Here is a 17,133-nt window from a genome sequence, read left to right as displayed (position 1 = left end):
TTATAGAATTATACAAAAAACCTTATAAAACAAAGCGCCTTTGAAAAATCCACTTAGATTTAACTCGTTACTAAAATATCACAATTAATTACTTTATTTCGCCTTATATACTATTCTATATAAACTCTGTGATATAAACCAATCTATAGGCTAAATAATTATTAACATTAGGAATCAACAAAGGCGAAACATTACAAAGGGCGTATTCAGAAAGAAAGCTTGAAACTTATAAGCGCTTATCGGCGCTTGTCATGTTCATATATTTTCCTGCGCGGGTTACCAGCGCTGACAAGCGCCGATAAGCGCTTATAAGTTTCAAGCTTTCTTTCTGAATACGCCCAAGTTTCATACCATTTCGTATTCTGTGGTTGATACGTAACTTCTTCTATTTTGTCTATGGCGATGCATAACATGATCTGTGTTCTGTCATTCTGTGAAATTGACGGCCTTAGTTGTTATCTGTGGTTGTTATTATGACATTTCACATTTCTCACAACCAGGCGATTGTGAACAAATTTATATACCTGATACTGAATCTTAATTATTTTACAATATCAAGTAATAACTATTTATAGTTGACTATAGTTAACAAGTGTTTTCATTCCATCTGCCGTGATAATTATATTCAGCGTCCAGCCTTCTACATAAAATAAGAATGAATATTCTACCAAAGAAACGGTATGTTTATGAATTTTGCTTTTATTTTTATTTATACAGTGTAATTTGTTTTATAATGTACCTATTATGTTTACTTATTCACAAGACAATAAAAAGTGACCATTTTTACTAAATACCTACTGATCAAATCATTTGCAGGTGGCATGTGCGGACTAAAGAAAATATTGCCAGAGTCAGACGAGATGAAGCAGAAGCAGCAGAAAAGGAGAGACAAGAAAAATTAAGGATAGACCAAGCTGACCGTGAATTGCGTCTCAATATTTTGAAGCAAAAGAGCAAAAAAAAGTTAGAAAATTTAGAGACAACATTCCCAGAAAAACATACACTAGAAACTCTTGAAGGTAATGCACATGAACATGTTAACTTGTTTGCTGATATTGAACATGCAGTTAGTACTTCCAATAAGGAACACAATAAAGAGGTAACAGAAAAGAAAGAAGAGTATGAAAAGAAGATTGGTTACTTGACATATCTTGGACAAGATACCAATGAGGCACTGGGGAAGAAAAATTGGTATGAAGTGCTACCTGATTCATCAAGATTTTGTAGACCTGAATATGTAAAAGATACTTATGATAAGTTGGTACTCAAAGATGAAGATGGTAAACCAAAGACAAAAGATTGTGATGAGAAAGATGGGGAAATTAATTGGAAATCTAAACAACGCCATGATCCAATTAACGCATTTAAAAAATATTGTAAATCAGAAAAATCAAAACTAATAACTCATACAGAAATAAAAAGCAAAAATAAAGTAGATGTCACTGATTTAAAACCAGAAAAGCACTCAAACAAAAAATCAGACAAAGAACTAAAACTTAAGAAACTCAGAGAAGCAAGACTCAAACGAGAACAAGAAGAAAAACAAAAAACTGTTTTATTTTTAACTAAATTAAATGGTGGTCCTACCTTGGAAGATAAAGAAATACCTAAAAAAATAACGCCAAAGTACAATTCTCAATTCAATCCAGAGCTTGCAAGACAAAATTACAGATAAGATTGAAATATGTTTATATGCCGAGAATCCGGCTTGTCTTCACGTAAATAAACCATCAAAGTATGTCAAAACAAGATATACCTATGTATAAGAAAAACTATTATGGAGTCTCCATTAACACAATTTAAACTTAAAAAAAAAAAACCTAAAAAAATAACGCCAAAGTACACTTTCAATTTAATCCAGATCTTGCTAGACAGAATTAGTAAAATACAGATAAGTTTGTTCATTCTAGTCTTGTTTTGGGTTAAAAGTTTTTCTGGACTGTCGATGAACAATTGGAGCATGAAACAAATACATATGAATAATATTTATTGATTATATAAATATGTTTTTATTCAATAAAATAATACATATAAAATATTGCAATAAAAGTCCTTTATAGTTACGTGATAAATAAATGATTTGCAGAAAACATTATTTGATTACTTTTGGGGTAAATGAGTTAATAATGCTAGTGGCAATTTATCTTCCAAATTTGTGAATGAATAACCAAATGTTTCACAAAATACTTGTAAAAATCTTGTTACTAATGGCCCTTCATAACCATTCTCTGAAGTTGTTATCCTGAAAAGAATTATATAACATGAATAAAATAGGTTAAAAAAAGTATATATTACATAAATCAGTTGAAAACTCAGTTATTGATTTTTCAAACATTAAAAAAATATGACAAATGAAGAAGCATAAGTAGATTTTAACCTATTTGTACTTTATTACATACTACTTACTAGCTACCCGCACGGGCTTCGGGCCGGGCTTCGCAAGAGTGCGATGAAGGTGTTACAATTTAAACCCGTTTTCGGTTATCCCTAGTTAGAGCTAAATTCTTTTCGGCAATATTGATAAAAAGTATTCGAAAAATATGTTTAAGAAGATACACAAAAATAGTGTCAAAGACAATCCCACCTATATTAACTAGGGAAAATGTGTTGTAATAGGAAACGGGTTTCAACAGTAACAGATATCATTTAAATGCTTTTTAAAGAACAGAACAAAATCCGATCACGCGCCTGGACTCGAACTCGCGTCTTTCGGCAATCCGGGGTTACGCATTGGCGTCAATTATTCTAGGGGTACACCAATGTGTAGAATAATTGAAAAAATTTCCAACGGATACATTTTGAAACAGCTTTCAATACGAACGAATTTTCTTAGTTAAATATTTCTGCTCGCTACTCGCGTGAACTAGTAGCGAGCGTGCCTAGCGCGCTATAAGCGTGAACACCACACCACCAAAACTTTTTTATCGATTTAAAATTTAATTATCTTAAGAACTCAATACATCAGTGCTAGTATACCGCATACCTGTTAAGAGTAACTACTTTTACATATTTGCATAAATAATCCAAAAAATCATCCATATGTTCTGATTTAGATTGACGCAATATTGTATAAGCGCCAATGATCAATGGATATCCGTCAATATTTTCACCAGGTTTCTTCGTTATTAAATCACCTAAAACAAACTTTCCATAATTAGAATGGTCTCTTGGATCTATATTTTAATTAGGATTATCCTACATATTTCATTTTATTTGGATTCAAATATACTGAAGACCTACATTTTTACGTAAAATGTTTTTAATTATATCGTTGGGAAAAAACGTATATTGTAAAATAGGTACCTAGGCTTTGGTAACCTATTCGCAGTTTGGTTACCTACTGTGAAAGAATATGAACCACATGAACTTTTCTGCTAGGTATTAAAATGCCATAATAATATTCCACATAGACTACAAGCCCGCATAGGACAAAAATATGGGTCAAATGAACCACCAGGGGACATATCTAGAACGATAGCAGAGCAAAAAATAATAAGATTCATCACTATGCCGTCACTTGTAAGCTGTCCAACTGAGTGCAGATGAGAATTGAAAAGTACAGGTAGACTCGGTAAATTTTGGTCATATATTTTTGTACGGCATTCTTAACCATCGATAGATCCATTAAAAATAATAAGAAACCGCTCAGTGCCGTACAAAAATGGTGGTCCACCAAGTCGGAATTTTTATTTAATTTCCGAGAGTTACCGGGGGTAAATTTGGTCATTTGACCATGGACGGCATCTGTGTCATACTATTGCTATACTGCTTTTAATCCATTATTCCGCAACGCCGTACAAAAATCATGGGGACAAGGGGAAAAAATCGAGAGTTGCAATCCCCTCTCTTTCCCCACTCCAGGGGGTCATTTGACTAAGTACGGCTTCGGTTCCAAAACATTATCTAGCACTCAAAAGTAATATTAAAAGCAATGCCGTCAAAAAATAATTGTTCTTTTAAATGTATACCAATAATCATCTTAATTTCATCGAATTCTTAATATAAAGAGCTGTAAGGTCATTTGACCCTGTACGGGAACTTATTTTTTAACATGATATTGTAAAATTCAATTGTTGTATAGTATTGCCGTTCAAAAGAAACCGTTCTAAAAAAAGTTACAGAGAAATGCAAAACCAGAAATTTTGTTAAAGTTTAAACATCGTAGATTAATGACATATAATAGTTTTCTACACTTTATCCGTTGTTTTAAATAGTATTAACATAGATAAATTAGGAAAAAACGATGCCGTACATTTTTGTGCAGACCACATCTTTTAGGCTGATGAAAACGACGAAAGCTACAATTTTAAGGGTGCTTTATGGCCATTTGATACAGTACGGCATTAACATATTTTTACCCAACTACGGCAAAGCAAAAGGAGGGTTATGGTTGTTTACAGGTCATGTATGTATGTTCATCTTCAGTATTTATTTTCCTGTAGCTTATAAGTGATAAAATGCCTTTGTACGTGTAAGATATAAGCGTTGATCATACCGAGGACATCTAATTTTGTTTTTTTGGTAAAACGTCTCAGTGCCCACGATACAGGCTTGCCTAGTGTGGGTACTATAGGTAATCCTTTTTTAATAAACCTAGATTAATCCGTCAGTCCTCGGATCACAGACACAATAGAAAATCTATTGTGTCTCGGCCCGATCGGGCCGCTCGGTGGTCAATGGGTTAAGCCAATATGTGTAAAGTGTGCAACGTCAATCAAAGTGTATCTGTGTAAAAACATATGGTTTTTAAATAAATATATTTTTCATTTTCATTTTCATTTTCATCTATTCCCTCGTAACTTCTGAACTACTTATCAGAATTCGACAAATGACATATCATTAGAAGCGTCTGAATTGTTCACTGGATAACCAGCGACTAGCTAGCTAAAGGCTATATGGGGTTTCACAAAATCTAATGTGGCGCCCTCTAGCGGACAAAACATACAGAGTAAAAAAATGAAGTTAAGATAAATATGCAGTGTTTGGTATCATTTGAAAGCGCTTTACTTGTACATTTTGAATATGTATATATTACTAGCATTTGCTTGTGACTTTACCTGTATTCATGGACTGATTGCATATAATTCACATCTTTTCGTTCATAGCTTTTTTATTAGTTCATCAATTTAACGGAGTCCATTCCACCTGACTGTCAATTTCCAAGGTGATAATTAACCACCTCGAGCTTCTTAATATTAATGTATATTTATATCTATACAAATATTATAAAGAGGAAAGGTTTGATTTTTTGTTTGTTTGTTTGTTTGTATGAATTGAATAGGCTCCGAAACTACTTGGCAGATTTGAAAAATTCTTTCACTGTTGGAAAGCTACATCATTTCTGAGTGACATAGGCTAGGTTTTATCCCGGAAATCCCACGGGAACGGGAACTATGCGGGTTTTTTTTTGAAAACGCGGGCGAAGCCGCAGGTGGAATGCTAGTTTTATTATAAAAATATAAAGCAAACATTTCGTTATATGGATTTTTTTCTTTTTCAGATTTTTCCCCTTTGAACCAACGAAAATGTACGGCACATGAAAAAATATTATCTATGCATAAAATACTTTAAAAATAAATTTATTTCGTGTTGTGTCAAATGACCCCCTGGAGTGGGAAAAGAGAGGGGATTACAACTCTCGATTTTTTCCCCTTGTCCCCATGATTTTTGTACGGCGTTGCGGAATAATGGATTAAAAGCAGTATAGCAATAGTATGACACAGATGCCGTACATGGTCAAATGACCAAATTTACCCCCGGTAACTCTCGGAAATTAAATAAAAATTCCGACTTGGTGGACCACCATTTTTGTACGGCACTGAGCGGTTTCTTATTATTTTTAATGGATCTATCGATGGTTAAGAATGCCGTACAAAAATATATGACCAAAATTTACCGAGTCTACCTGTACTTTTCAATTCTCATCTGCACTCAGTTGGACAGCTTACAAGTGACGGCATAGTGATGAATCTTATTATTTTTTGCTCTGCTATCGTTCTAGATATGTCCCCTGGTGGTTCATTTGACCCATATTTTTGTCCTATGCGGGCTTGTAGTCTAACAGTGCATAATATGTGTGCCAGAACTTATAAATTAATTACCTAATTATCAGACTGTTACTAACATTAAAATCTATTCGCTTAGCCTTTTATGTATTAAATTTATTCTTACCTGAAGTAAAACACAGTTGCAGTTTGGACAATTGTGCAATCAAAACTAGTGCTATCATGTGGCCCATATAAACACTATTGAATTCTGGTGGATTTTTAATGTAAATCTTTTCGAATGGTTTAAATTGTCCACACCTTACTAAATATTGGTCAAGCTCTCTCATCAACGCTAAGCAGTTGGGATTAGATTCTAAATTGTGAGTTTTCTTCAATTCATTGATTAAACATCTGTAAATGAGATTCATAAATAAGATAATAATTTTTATATAAAATCTGAATAACCTTGCACTTCCTTTTTACTTACTCATTCATCGTCCGTAAAGACGCCTCTAAATGAGCGGAATCAAATTTACAAGTTGTATTTAACTGGTACGCTATATGTTTTCTTAACAACTGCAAATTTCCCACTGCTAGCAAAATATCTGCTATCTGCTGAAAAGTCTTATAATTTTTAAGAGTTACTTGTTCTATTTCTTTCAAATCTACATTTTTATTAATCAATGTTGTTTTCTCCTGAGTCGTACGAAGAATATGTTGTATTTGCTGAAGCTGGTTTTTGATCATATGACCGTACAATGTATCCAGACCATGAAGACCAACCACGCCTATGGCTTCATTCAATTTGGAGAATGTTTTTGTGTTCACTACTTCAGAATTGGTTTTTATGTCAAACCAAGCTGCACAAACATTTATGTACGTGCTTACTCTGAAAATAACAAAAGAGAAATATTTTTAATTAAACAAACTGTAGTCTCAACGTTCAACTTATGCAAATTCTCTGTTCAGGTGTTTTTCCTGGTGAAAGAAGTTATCTTTATTCTACGCTCAACTTTTTGGTTCCAAATAATATCATGCACAAACAAATTAGAACCAAATTCGGAAATATGTATTTAAGTATCCTGGACCTGCTCCATGTATTTCCTTCACACATCTATAATATTATGGTAATATAAATAAGCAAATATCTTTATTGGATTTATTAGTGCTAAATGAAATAAAAATAGAAAGTACAGGACATTGTTACTAAGCAATTGCCCTCTAAGCAATTCAACTCCTATGTAATCTATACTAATATTATAAAGCTGAAGAGTTTGTTTATTTGTTTCAACGCGCTAATGTCAGGAACTACTGGTCCGATTTGAAAAATTCTCATTCCCATTTATCGAGGAAGGCTATTATGGGCTATATATCATTTTGCTAAGACCAACAGTGAACAGTCGCTAAGCGAAGCGCAGCTAGTAAAGTATAACACTAATTGTATTACCTAGCATCAGTCAGTTGAGAAATTTGTTTCGCAAGGCTTCCCATAAAACCTGCCGATGGTCCATACAAAGCTACTCCCTTGCGTATGCTTATTTCTTTAGCAACGTTTTCATTAATCAGAGTTGAAACCTGTTAGTGTAAATAATAAAGAGTTCAATCACGATACGACTAAATAATCTAATATTTTTACTAAAATAATCGAGATTAAGAGAGACCGCGGATCGATGATGAAACTGTCCTTACTTCAATATTTACTTATATTAAAATGCTTCAATTTATAAACATCGTAATTCGTAAACACAATCTTGATGATAAACGTAAATATTTACGACAGATGCGTTAATCGTTTCCCACATGCACACATTAAGCCTTATTACACAAAAAATAATAATAATCACTATTAGTCAATACAATTAAATGATCCTTACCTGTTTCTGCCATATCCTTAATCCATGAATATTTATGTAATCTTGAATATATTCCAATGATCTTTTATAGCCCTCCATGCTATCAGCCAATTTTTGCAGTCTCGAAATTAAATTGTTCGGTTTTTTCACTTGAGGTTCAAGGAATTCAACAAACTTTTTGCTTACATGCTTGTCTAATTCTTTTAGTAAGCCTTCTTCCAAAAGCTCTGCTGGGTCAACTCTTATAACACCAACTAATGTAGATCTCATATCTAAAATACCTGTATTTTCGAATGTTTATTAGATTATGTTGCAGATGCTTTTAACATTTCCTAGTTTTAGCCGAAGCTTTTAATTTAATTAAAAAGATGAAATAAAAATATTTATAGTAATTTATTAGATCGGAAATAAATACATAGGGTTTAATTGGAGGAATTTTATTAGTTACGTATTTTATAAGAGCATGATCGACACAATCATGAATTTGATACTATTGGTTTTATGGCATTCAAACACTTTATAAATATAAATTTATAAAGAATTGAAAAAAAATCGATCAAGACGCGGGACTCGAATCCGCATCCTTTCACGTCGTGTTCCATCATTACATGTAAATTGTAATCATTGAAAAATGTTTCGTATTGGTTGAGATGGTTGTTAATTATCATACATAAAACTACATAAAACTGAAAGAACAGAAAAAATTCGATCATTCTGGCCGGATCAAGGGTGGCTGAGTTGGGCAATCCGCCTGATGATTCAACTTTTCTTTCTAAACAAATTTTTACGGGCCAAGAATATGGGCCGATAAACCACTCTCCATAATTAATTAAAATTTAAAATATATATTAATTAACTTGCCTGTCGTAAATGTTGATGCGGAATGCGTAAGTCTAGCAACTTCCATTCTGTGATCGAGTTGTGCATAATCTCTTAACTTCTCCTTATCAATACGTGTTGGCAGTTCTATAATGGACCATGTTTGTAATTCAATTATTTTCTCAACTATACTAAATACCATCTCTGGAATTATTTGTAACACCTTTTGAATGTACTTAATGAGTTCATTGCTATAATATTGCGAGACTGAAACTAAATCTTCACTTTCTGCTTGGTTAATTCGTAGAAGAGGAATTTCCATTGCACTAGCTAATTTTAGAAATAATGCTCTCAATCTGCTTGTGACAGCTGGGTTTTCTTTAATACGACCTTGCATGTAATTAGTATACAGATCAATGGTGCACCAAGCATAACTGAAGTCTGCAACAGTTTCTAATGTCACCAAAGAATCATCTTTTAATGAAGCTGTTCTGAGGACATTTTTTAAAGCTTCTTTAGTTTCAGTTAGTAATTGGACAACTGTAGAAGTACTCTTTATGCCATGAAATTCTTCAACATCATCTAATACTTGTATAAGTCTTGTTACTTTTTTTATTGACTTTGGGGTAATTTGATCACTGAGTGACGATACCTGCTTAGCAATGTTAGCAAACCAGACCTTCAATTGTTCATTTTCAGCAACTTTTGTGAATGACTTACTGCCAGTGAACAATTCAGATAAGTTGTTTAAAGACTCGAGTGCAAGATTTTTATTTGTATTCCAACTTTCACTTCTACTATCCAACAACTTTTTTAAAAACTCTCTGACTTTCAACTCTAACTCAGCAGTACTTATAAGTAACTCTAACAATTGCAGAGGATCATAGACAGATTCTTTTATAACCAAATCCTTCATTTGTTTACTTTTTTTATTGTTATCAAAAAATATCACATCAGTGTTATGTAACAAAAGCCATCTTAATACATGGTTTGCATTCAAGATTACATTAAGTATTTTATTCACATTATCTAGTACAAAGTCGTCAGTCAATGTTCCCTCCTTAAGTAGCTGATGAGTTTTAGTAATTAATAATGGTACAGAACTTCCTCTTTTCGAAAATATTTCTTTTACCATTTTAGTATTACATGTATTATTCAGACAGGTTTTAGCAGCTTTAAAATTTTCCCAGTAATCAAACACACTCAGGGTTACTCCCATATATATGGGTATAACCCAATTGCAAGGAAAAAATTTATCTACAATTTCCCGCATCTTAGTCATATCACCATGCAAATAATGTGGTGCAAAAAATAGACACACCACTAACATGCTAGCCTGTGCAGCCAGAGCAGAAGCTTGATGTTCAGGTATAGTGTAGACTGACAACTGATTATAAATGTCTTCTGATCGCAATTTGCCAACTACTTTCTCAATAAAGTCAGGGTGGACAGGTACACGACTGTAAAAATTGGATTCATATTTTAAAAACTGCATAAAATATATTATTTCATTTTCATAGTGAGTGCATGTAACATAAATTAGCTTGACTCTGTGGCTTGGAGTAGTTTTGAATTTACTTGTTACAAATGTTCAAAAATTAAATCTTCTTTCCAAAAACACTAAATTGGTTTAAAAACCACAGAATGATTGTCTTTCTAAATATAAAATAAAAAATTAAGTACCTGAAATATTCAACAGGATAATCAGATGGTCGTTTTCCATGCACTTGGTCATAACCAGTGTCCCTTAGTAACTTACAGACATCATCAACATTGGATTGAGACTGATTTGTGCTGTATCGGTAAAATGCAACCAATAGTCTCTCTCTAGCTGCACCCGGGATATATAAGTCACATAACAGTAGCATTGCACCATATAAGTACAGAGATTCACACTGAAAATTAATTGTATTTTGATGGTATGAATACTGCAAAAATTCACTATTTTGATAGTTTTTTTCATTATTAAAATTCATAATAAACTTGTAAACAATAAAGGTGTTGACACATCTTAGCTGGCTAAATACTCACAAGCAATTGTTTTCCTTCTATATCTCTTAGGACAGTATCCATAGTTTGTTGAATGAAAGCACCATCATGCAATTGCTCAACAAATGAATTTAAATCAATAATAAATTGATAAATATTTTCGAAAAGTAAATAGAAACGTGTTATCAGCTCCAGATATTTTTCTTTTAAGTCATCATCCAAATCTTGTAGTTTCTATAAATATAAATCATAATTAATTAAATATATTTTCTTGTTGAAAATCTGTGTTTAATTTTATGGTGTAGTGAATGCAATAAAATACTTTGTGTCTATATAAAAAAAAGTACATAATATCAATGAATACCAGATTAGAAGAAATTTTATTTTCCTGAATGTCTGATATTTTAAAGTAGCTAAAGTCCATGATTACATCCTGATATCGCTGTTGTATCTCCTTATTCTCAAATCTAAAACGAACATATAACGATAGATATATATAAGATTAATATTATACATACTTGCAAAAACCATCAGTGAAAGTTCTTTTTATAAGTATGTGCTTGTTCATTTTATAATAAAAAACTGTTTTAATAATAAAAAGGATATATGATAAAAACGAAAAAACTAAGTACAGGGAAACAACCGATGGAATAAAAAGTGTTTGATAATTACAAATACATGTAGGGAATGTGATCTTTCAGTCTTAATATTTCAGCTAATATAGCATTTCCATGAGAAACTATCTTTAATAAATTTTGCGCACAAAGATTATCTTCCGCTAAAAACACCCTCATTTTTATGTTTTGCAATTTATCATTTGAAAAACACACAACGATTAATGAATATGGAAAATAATAAACATAATCATGAAATATTGAAATGTATTGCTGACAGCTGACTGCTGACTGCTGCCGAGGACTGCTGTCAGCTGTGTCTTTTAAAAATGTCAAAATCAAATTTTATCCGACCGACGTTTTAAGCACAGAACACATTTTTTTTTTTTTAATATTTAATGGCCTGGTTACTAGACCTTTAAGCCAATTCTTATTTTTTTTTTATCAATAATGTTCGAGATATTTTTCATTCCCTTGTTCGTAATCAAATCGCTCCGACAGTGCCTTTAATGTATCTGTACAACGCCCTATAACACTTCTTGTTTTTCAATAAATCACTCAACTGGTGGCGGGAGGAATCACTTGCACAGAACCACAGAACAGTAAAGTAGATAGAAGTGTGATGTGGGCGTGGCCCACGTGTCACTTGTAAGGTAAGATCACCTAACTTGCTCTCAGTTGTGCGCAGAAAAATATTCGAGTCGGTTGTCAGCTGTCAAACCTTTTTTCCATATTTATTCATTAATTAGGACGTGTTGTTTGGTATTAGAGTGCAAAAATGATAGCAGACGAAATAATATCAGCAATGGAGGCATTTCATACCATCGGTAAGTCTTATTTTTATTTATTTTACATATAATATTTTATGTTATAACTTCGCTTGTAATTTGTCAAAATTGTATACAAGTATCTAGTCAAAATGAACCTTAATGCGTAAGAAATTAGTACTATTATAGATTGAACAGCAAACAAGAATTTCTGGAATATTATTGCAATAAACAAACGAATGTCGCTTTAGTGATGCTTGTGGCGCATATCGACAGTATCGATACTTTAGAAAAGACAAACATTGTAAATATTAAATTTTATTTTATTTTTCCTTAGCTTTCATTTGTCCAATTTATTTATAGATTTCCCAAAGAGGCTAATTTAAAAGAGAAATGGATAAATGCAACTTGACGAGTTACCTGGATGCCGAACAGCACTAAGCAGTCTAACAAAGGCCACCGATACAGCAAACCTACGGCAGTTCCAAGATTTAAAATAATGCATATTTTCTGTTTGTATTTTGTAAATATAGGTTAATACTATTCTATTCCGTTTTTTATTTAATAATAATAATATAAAAAGACGTACTTAGTAGTAATAAACATACTCCAAAATGTGACACATTATACTATACTCGTATAATAGAAAGAAAAAAAATACACAAAAAATATTTATTTGTGAATTATCGATATCTCGATATCGATAACAAGGCTGACATCCCTCAGGGCATAGCATCAGATAAATATCAAGTTAATGTCATTAATGTTGAGTGACACAAATTTCAACCTTATCTCTATGTGTTGAGGTTCAAAGTTATATCTATCGAAAACTAACGCCCTCTGTTGTGGAGTAGCTGAATGTTTTCGAATTTGGAATTTCTATGCAATGAGAAACAAAACAGCTAATATACCTAGAGATGTTGTACTAAAATAAACCGTAACATGGTGCGTTATGGTACATATTGAAATGCTGAATTTATAACCTAAGTCAGTTTTTACTCAAATTAAGCTGTCCAATCAAAGGCATAGTTTACTTGTAGTGTACTGTATAACTATCGGTTTAAATGTATGGGTTTGGCGACACTGGTTTTCATACTAATTATGACATTAAAGCACTTCTATTTGTTTTTATTGTTCTGTGTGTGCACAGAACACACAGAAGGAAGGCCATAAACAAAAAAGAAGAAGAAGAAGACGTTTTAAGGCGCTTTTCCACCAGAGAAATGCTATGCGCATTTTAATTTAGACGATTCAAAATTAAATACATTTTTTTATCGGAACGAAGTTCCTTATCGCGCGTTGTGTTGCTAGACGGAGAAAATTCTTACGAAAAGTTGTCACGACACTTTTTGCCGTGCGGCGTGCGCGTGGTTCTCTGTCTGTCTCTCTTCAACTTAACACTTCGTTCCATCCGGATTTCCCTTGACATCGCTCAAGTTTTTGTATGATACGGAAGCGCTTGACCAGTTGACCACGATCTCGCCATATGGTAAGCTGAGATGTAGCCTTAGATGGAGCGCGCTTCCCTAGAAAGCTCAAGTATCCCTTCACTCTTTTCTTGAAGACCTCCATATTGTACTCGTTGGGGAACAAATACTCAGAGAGCTAATACATATTGAGTAAATAAGCTTTATAAATTATATATATAACTGGACAGCGTATTTTCACGTCTTCAGGGCGGGCATAGATAATTATATGCTTTCTGTTTTTTGCTCTGTGGTTCTGACTGACAAGCGATCAGTGATGTCAATGTCATTTATTTGTCTCAGTTTGTGGTCTTGACTCATGCCGGGAAAAAAAATCTGAAAAAAAAAACAAACATTTCAAAAACGATATTCCAAGGGTCAAGTTGTCGATTTTTTTGTTAAAATTATCATTGTATCTTGCTTAAATTCTCAATGATCTATTATCAATGTGTTGAAAACGGAAAGTATTGTTGAAATATTTATTGAAAACAATATATTCGACACTATTAAAGGAATTACTGGTATTTTCAGTATATTGTAGAATAATATGGCTTCTTCTCTATTAAGTTATGAAACTCTTGTGCACGCTTTGGCTGGGGCAACGGTTGGTATATACAATGAAATAATATAATAATGTTAAAATATATAGGACAGTACATATCTTATTATAAGTAAGGTATTTCTTATCCTGTAGACATGAATTAGTGTCATGTCTATTTAGATATTATAAGTATGGATTTCCTGATCAAAAGGACATGCATATATGAAACAAAATAATCTATTGAATGCACATGCTATAGATGTGTAAACAATACAAACATTAATACTTATATATCTTTCATCTTCTCAGGGAAGTGTTGTGGGAATGGCAGCATTTTATCCTTTAGATACATTGCGGTCAAGACAACAAGGTAACATAATATTTGAACATAACTTCAAACAAACAATTAAGTCAATGATTTAAAAATCATTTAATTTGAGGTTATTGTTGTTTTAGTTGAAGACTCCAATAAACTTCAAGGATCTGTATGGGAGCTTGTGTTAAAATTGGCGAAAGAAGAAGGATTTGAATCTTTATATCGTGGATTGTGTCCTGTCTTGCAATCACTGTCTGTTTCAAATTTTGTCTACTTCTATACTTTTCATGCATTGAGACGTTCATCAGTGGGAAATTCATCAGCATTAAAAGATTTGCTTTTTGGTGTTGTAGCTGGTAGTATCAATGTCTTAATTACATCTCCGTTATGGGTTGTTAATATGAGAATGAAATTCAATAAGAATTCATATAACAGTCTATTTGAAGGACTTTGTGATGTGTATAATAATGAAGGTGTAAAGGGATTGTGGTCTGGTACTTTTCCATCATTGTTATTGGTGTCAAACCCAGCTATACAATTTATGATCTATGAATCTATAAAAAGAAACTTGGTGGCTATGAAACGTTTTGACACTTACTCTGCCTTCCTTACTGGAGCAATAGCAAAAGCAATTGCAACGACATTAACATATCCTATTCAACTAGTGCAGTCACGTTTAAGAGTGGGCAAAAGCTTAAAACCATTGTATAATGAGGTTACATCTAATCCTCTAGTTTTATTTAGAGGGTTGGAAACTAAAATTATGCAAACTGTTATGACTGCAGCATTAATGTTCCTTATTTATGAAAAAATAGTGAGATTAGTTTTAACAATTATGAGGGTAAAAATAACCAAAAAATGAAGTTTATACTATTTAAAGCACCGAATATATTGTTGAAAATGTATTCAGATTTCTGTTATAGTTGATCATGTATGCTCAATATTACATAAGTCTAATTTTATGTGGTTGAGGAAACTATGCTTTTACATTATGTAATTAGCTTAGTTATTTTAAATATTTAATAAAAGCATAATATTTATGCTAACATGGGAATGGAATTTGGGAATAGGTGGCAAATTAACTGTAGATATTTTTTTTGTCCGTAGAAATAACTTCAACCAATCAAATACTTACCAAAGAGTAATTACCAGAATTGTGATATGTTACAAAGACAATATTTTAGTTATGCATTAAATACATTTACATTATGAACATTCCAACAACAAAAAAAAGTATCTTATTTAACGTGTTTGTTATTAAAGTTTGTGAATGTGATTAAGTTATTCTTAGACATGACAATTACTTTTAATTATGTTTTATTTTTATCAAATGTTATGTTTTCGTTTTTTTTGTTTATTTTTTATGAGAAACTAGACTTGTTCCGTAAGATAATCTTGACTTGTTGGACCTAGAGATTTATTTCAGAAGAATTTAAGCATAGATGGAATAAAATTACATATCTAAAGTAGCTAGGTATGCGTTTTTACCTGCCGCTAAATCCGCGGGTAATTGCACCTTTTTTTTAAGCCTATGTGTTATTCTGATACATAAGCTACATCACTGCCAAGTATCATCAAAATTAGTTCAGTGGTTTTCCCGTGTAAAAGTAAAAAACAAACATACATCCCTAAAATACAAGAATATGGAGGATTGTCTTGAAGAAATATGCATTACTGTGAAAAATTTAATCTGTATAGCATTATACTACTTGCATTGAACACCTTCTCAATATTGTAATCACTAATCTAAATAATAAAAAAAATATATATTTTTATCATGATTTTTTTTTAATTCGAGCTAAATCGCCAAATATAGTTAAACAAAGCGGACAGAGCAAGTTAAAATGGATCTTAATATTATAAATATTGTGCCATTAATATCAACAATTACTTACTAAGCTGGATCATAATGTTTCTTTTTTTATGTTTAGCGTATAGATCAAAATGCTTACAAATGTAGTGTATTTTTGTTGTTGATAGATGTTAATAATGTAAATTATTATTAATTAAGTGTTCAAGTAAGAGAACTAACCTTCTTTCAATGAATTAATTTCTACACAAATATGTACTTTAACAAACAGTATTTAATATGTATATTATTTAAAAGTATATGTAGACAATAGAAAGAAATACTTGATTATTGTATAATAAATTGCAATCATAACTGTGATTAAAAATATGTATACACTTTAGCGCGTTTGTGCACTACAAGGAATTTTACTGTCCGGCATATCGATTTTTTACAGTCCGGTATGGCACGCCATTAATCTAAATACTAGCTTGTGCACTATACGTAATTTTACTGTCCGACATTTCACTTTTCCCTATTTCGGATGGTTTTTTTGTGAAATTGTGTCTACGAGTCGCTGTAGGTATAATTGTTTTCGAATGCCCACTTAATAGGTCAAATTTGGATTTTATTATCCAATCGATAAATCCATCGTGAAATGTAGACAAATGTAATGAACTGGTCAAATTGATTTGCCCATATCATGATGTGAGCAAGTCTACGATATGGTCACAACATGTGCATAATAATATTATATTTAATATTTTCTTGACTTGTTATCATAAATAATGTATAATTTATATAATTAAGTATAATTAAAGCTATACTTAGCTCTCTATTCTTGTCATTGATTTATTCATCAATTAATAAAAATAATCAGTGATTTTTTTTCAAGGCAATCAACTATTTTATTGTATAAACTATAAGCTATATAATTATGGAATCACTACAAAAAAGCTAACAATGTATTCTAATCATATGTTTATATGTTT

The 17,133-nt window shown here is 31.9% G+C and overlaps 3 protein-coding genes across 4 annotated transcripts; 2 read left to right on the top strand and 1 right to left on the bottom strand.

The window, feature by feature from the left end:
- Positions 1-452: 452 nt before the first annotated feature.
- LOC149483969 (leukocyte receptor cluster member 1 homolog) lies at positions 453-2,090 on the top strand. The gene is made up of 2 exons (XM_089701588.1): positions 453-678; positions 817-2,090. Exons 1-2 carry the CDS (start codon positions 656-658, stop codon positions 1,673-1,675), a joined length of 882 nt encoding a protein of 293 aa, XP_089557714.1. The 5' UTR covers positions 453-655; the 3' UTR covers positions 1,676-2,090.
- On the bottom strand, positions 1,975-11,565 carry Strump (WASH complex subunit strump). 2 transcript variants are annotated; one of them, XM_089701572.1, is made up of 11 exons: positions 11,321-11,565; positions 11,013-11,115; positions 10,691-10,882; positions 10,343-10,554; positions 8,702-10,119; positions 7,862-8,121; positions 7,435-7,562; positions 6,475-6,876; positions 6,172-6,398; positions 2,984-3,134; positions 1,975-2,242 (listed from the first exon to the last, which is right to left on the bottom strand). In XM_089701572.1, exons 1-11 carry the CDS (start codon positions 11,440-11,442, stop codon positions 2,101-2,103), a joined length of 3,357 nt encoding a protein of 1,118 aa, XP_089557698.1. In that variant the 5' UTR covers positions 11,443-11,565; the 3' UTR covers positions 1,975-2,100. The 2 variants fall into 2 exon arrangements, with proteins under 2 accessions (XP_089557698.1, XP_089557697.1); XM_089701571.1 differs by lacking the exons at positions 11,013-11,115; positions 11,321-11,565 and adding an exon at positions 11,167-11,310.
- A 2,211-nt stretch (positions 11,566-13,776) lies between these two features.
- On the top strand, positions 13,777-16,385 carry PMP34 (Peroxisomal Membrane Protein 34). The gene is made up of 3 exons (XM_089701590.1): positions 13,777-14,099; positions 14,346-14,406; positions 14,493-16,385. Exons 1-3 carry the CDS (start codon positions 14,043-14,045, stop codon positions 15,212-15,214), a joined length of 840 nt encoding a protein of 279 aa, XP_089557716.1. The 5' UTR covers positions 13,777-14,042; the 3' UTR covers positions 15,215-16,385.
- The last annotated feature ends 748 nt before the right edge of the window (positions 16,386-17,133 follow it).

This window comes from Colias philodice, chromosome 12 (genome assembly GCF_061535455.1).
Source record: "Colias philodice isolate Cphi_HAF_F1 chromosome 12, ilColPhil1 Martin Lab GWU primary, whole genome shotgun sequence".
In the NCBI taxonomy this organism is placed as follows: Eukaryota; Metazoa; Arthropoda; class Insecta; order Lepidoptera; family Pieridae; genus Colias; species Colias philodice.
The sequence above is the reverse complement of the archived record's forward strand: the minus strand, read 5'-3'. Positions and strand labels throughout refer to the sequence as shown.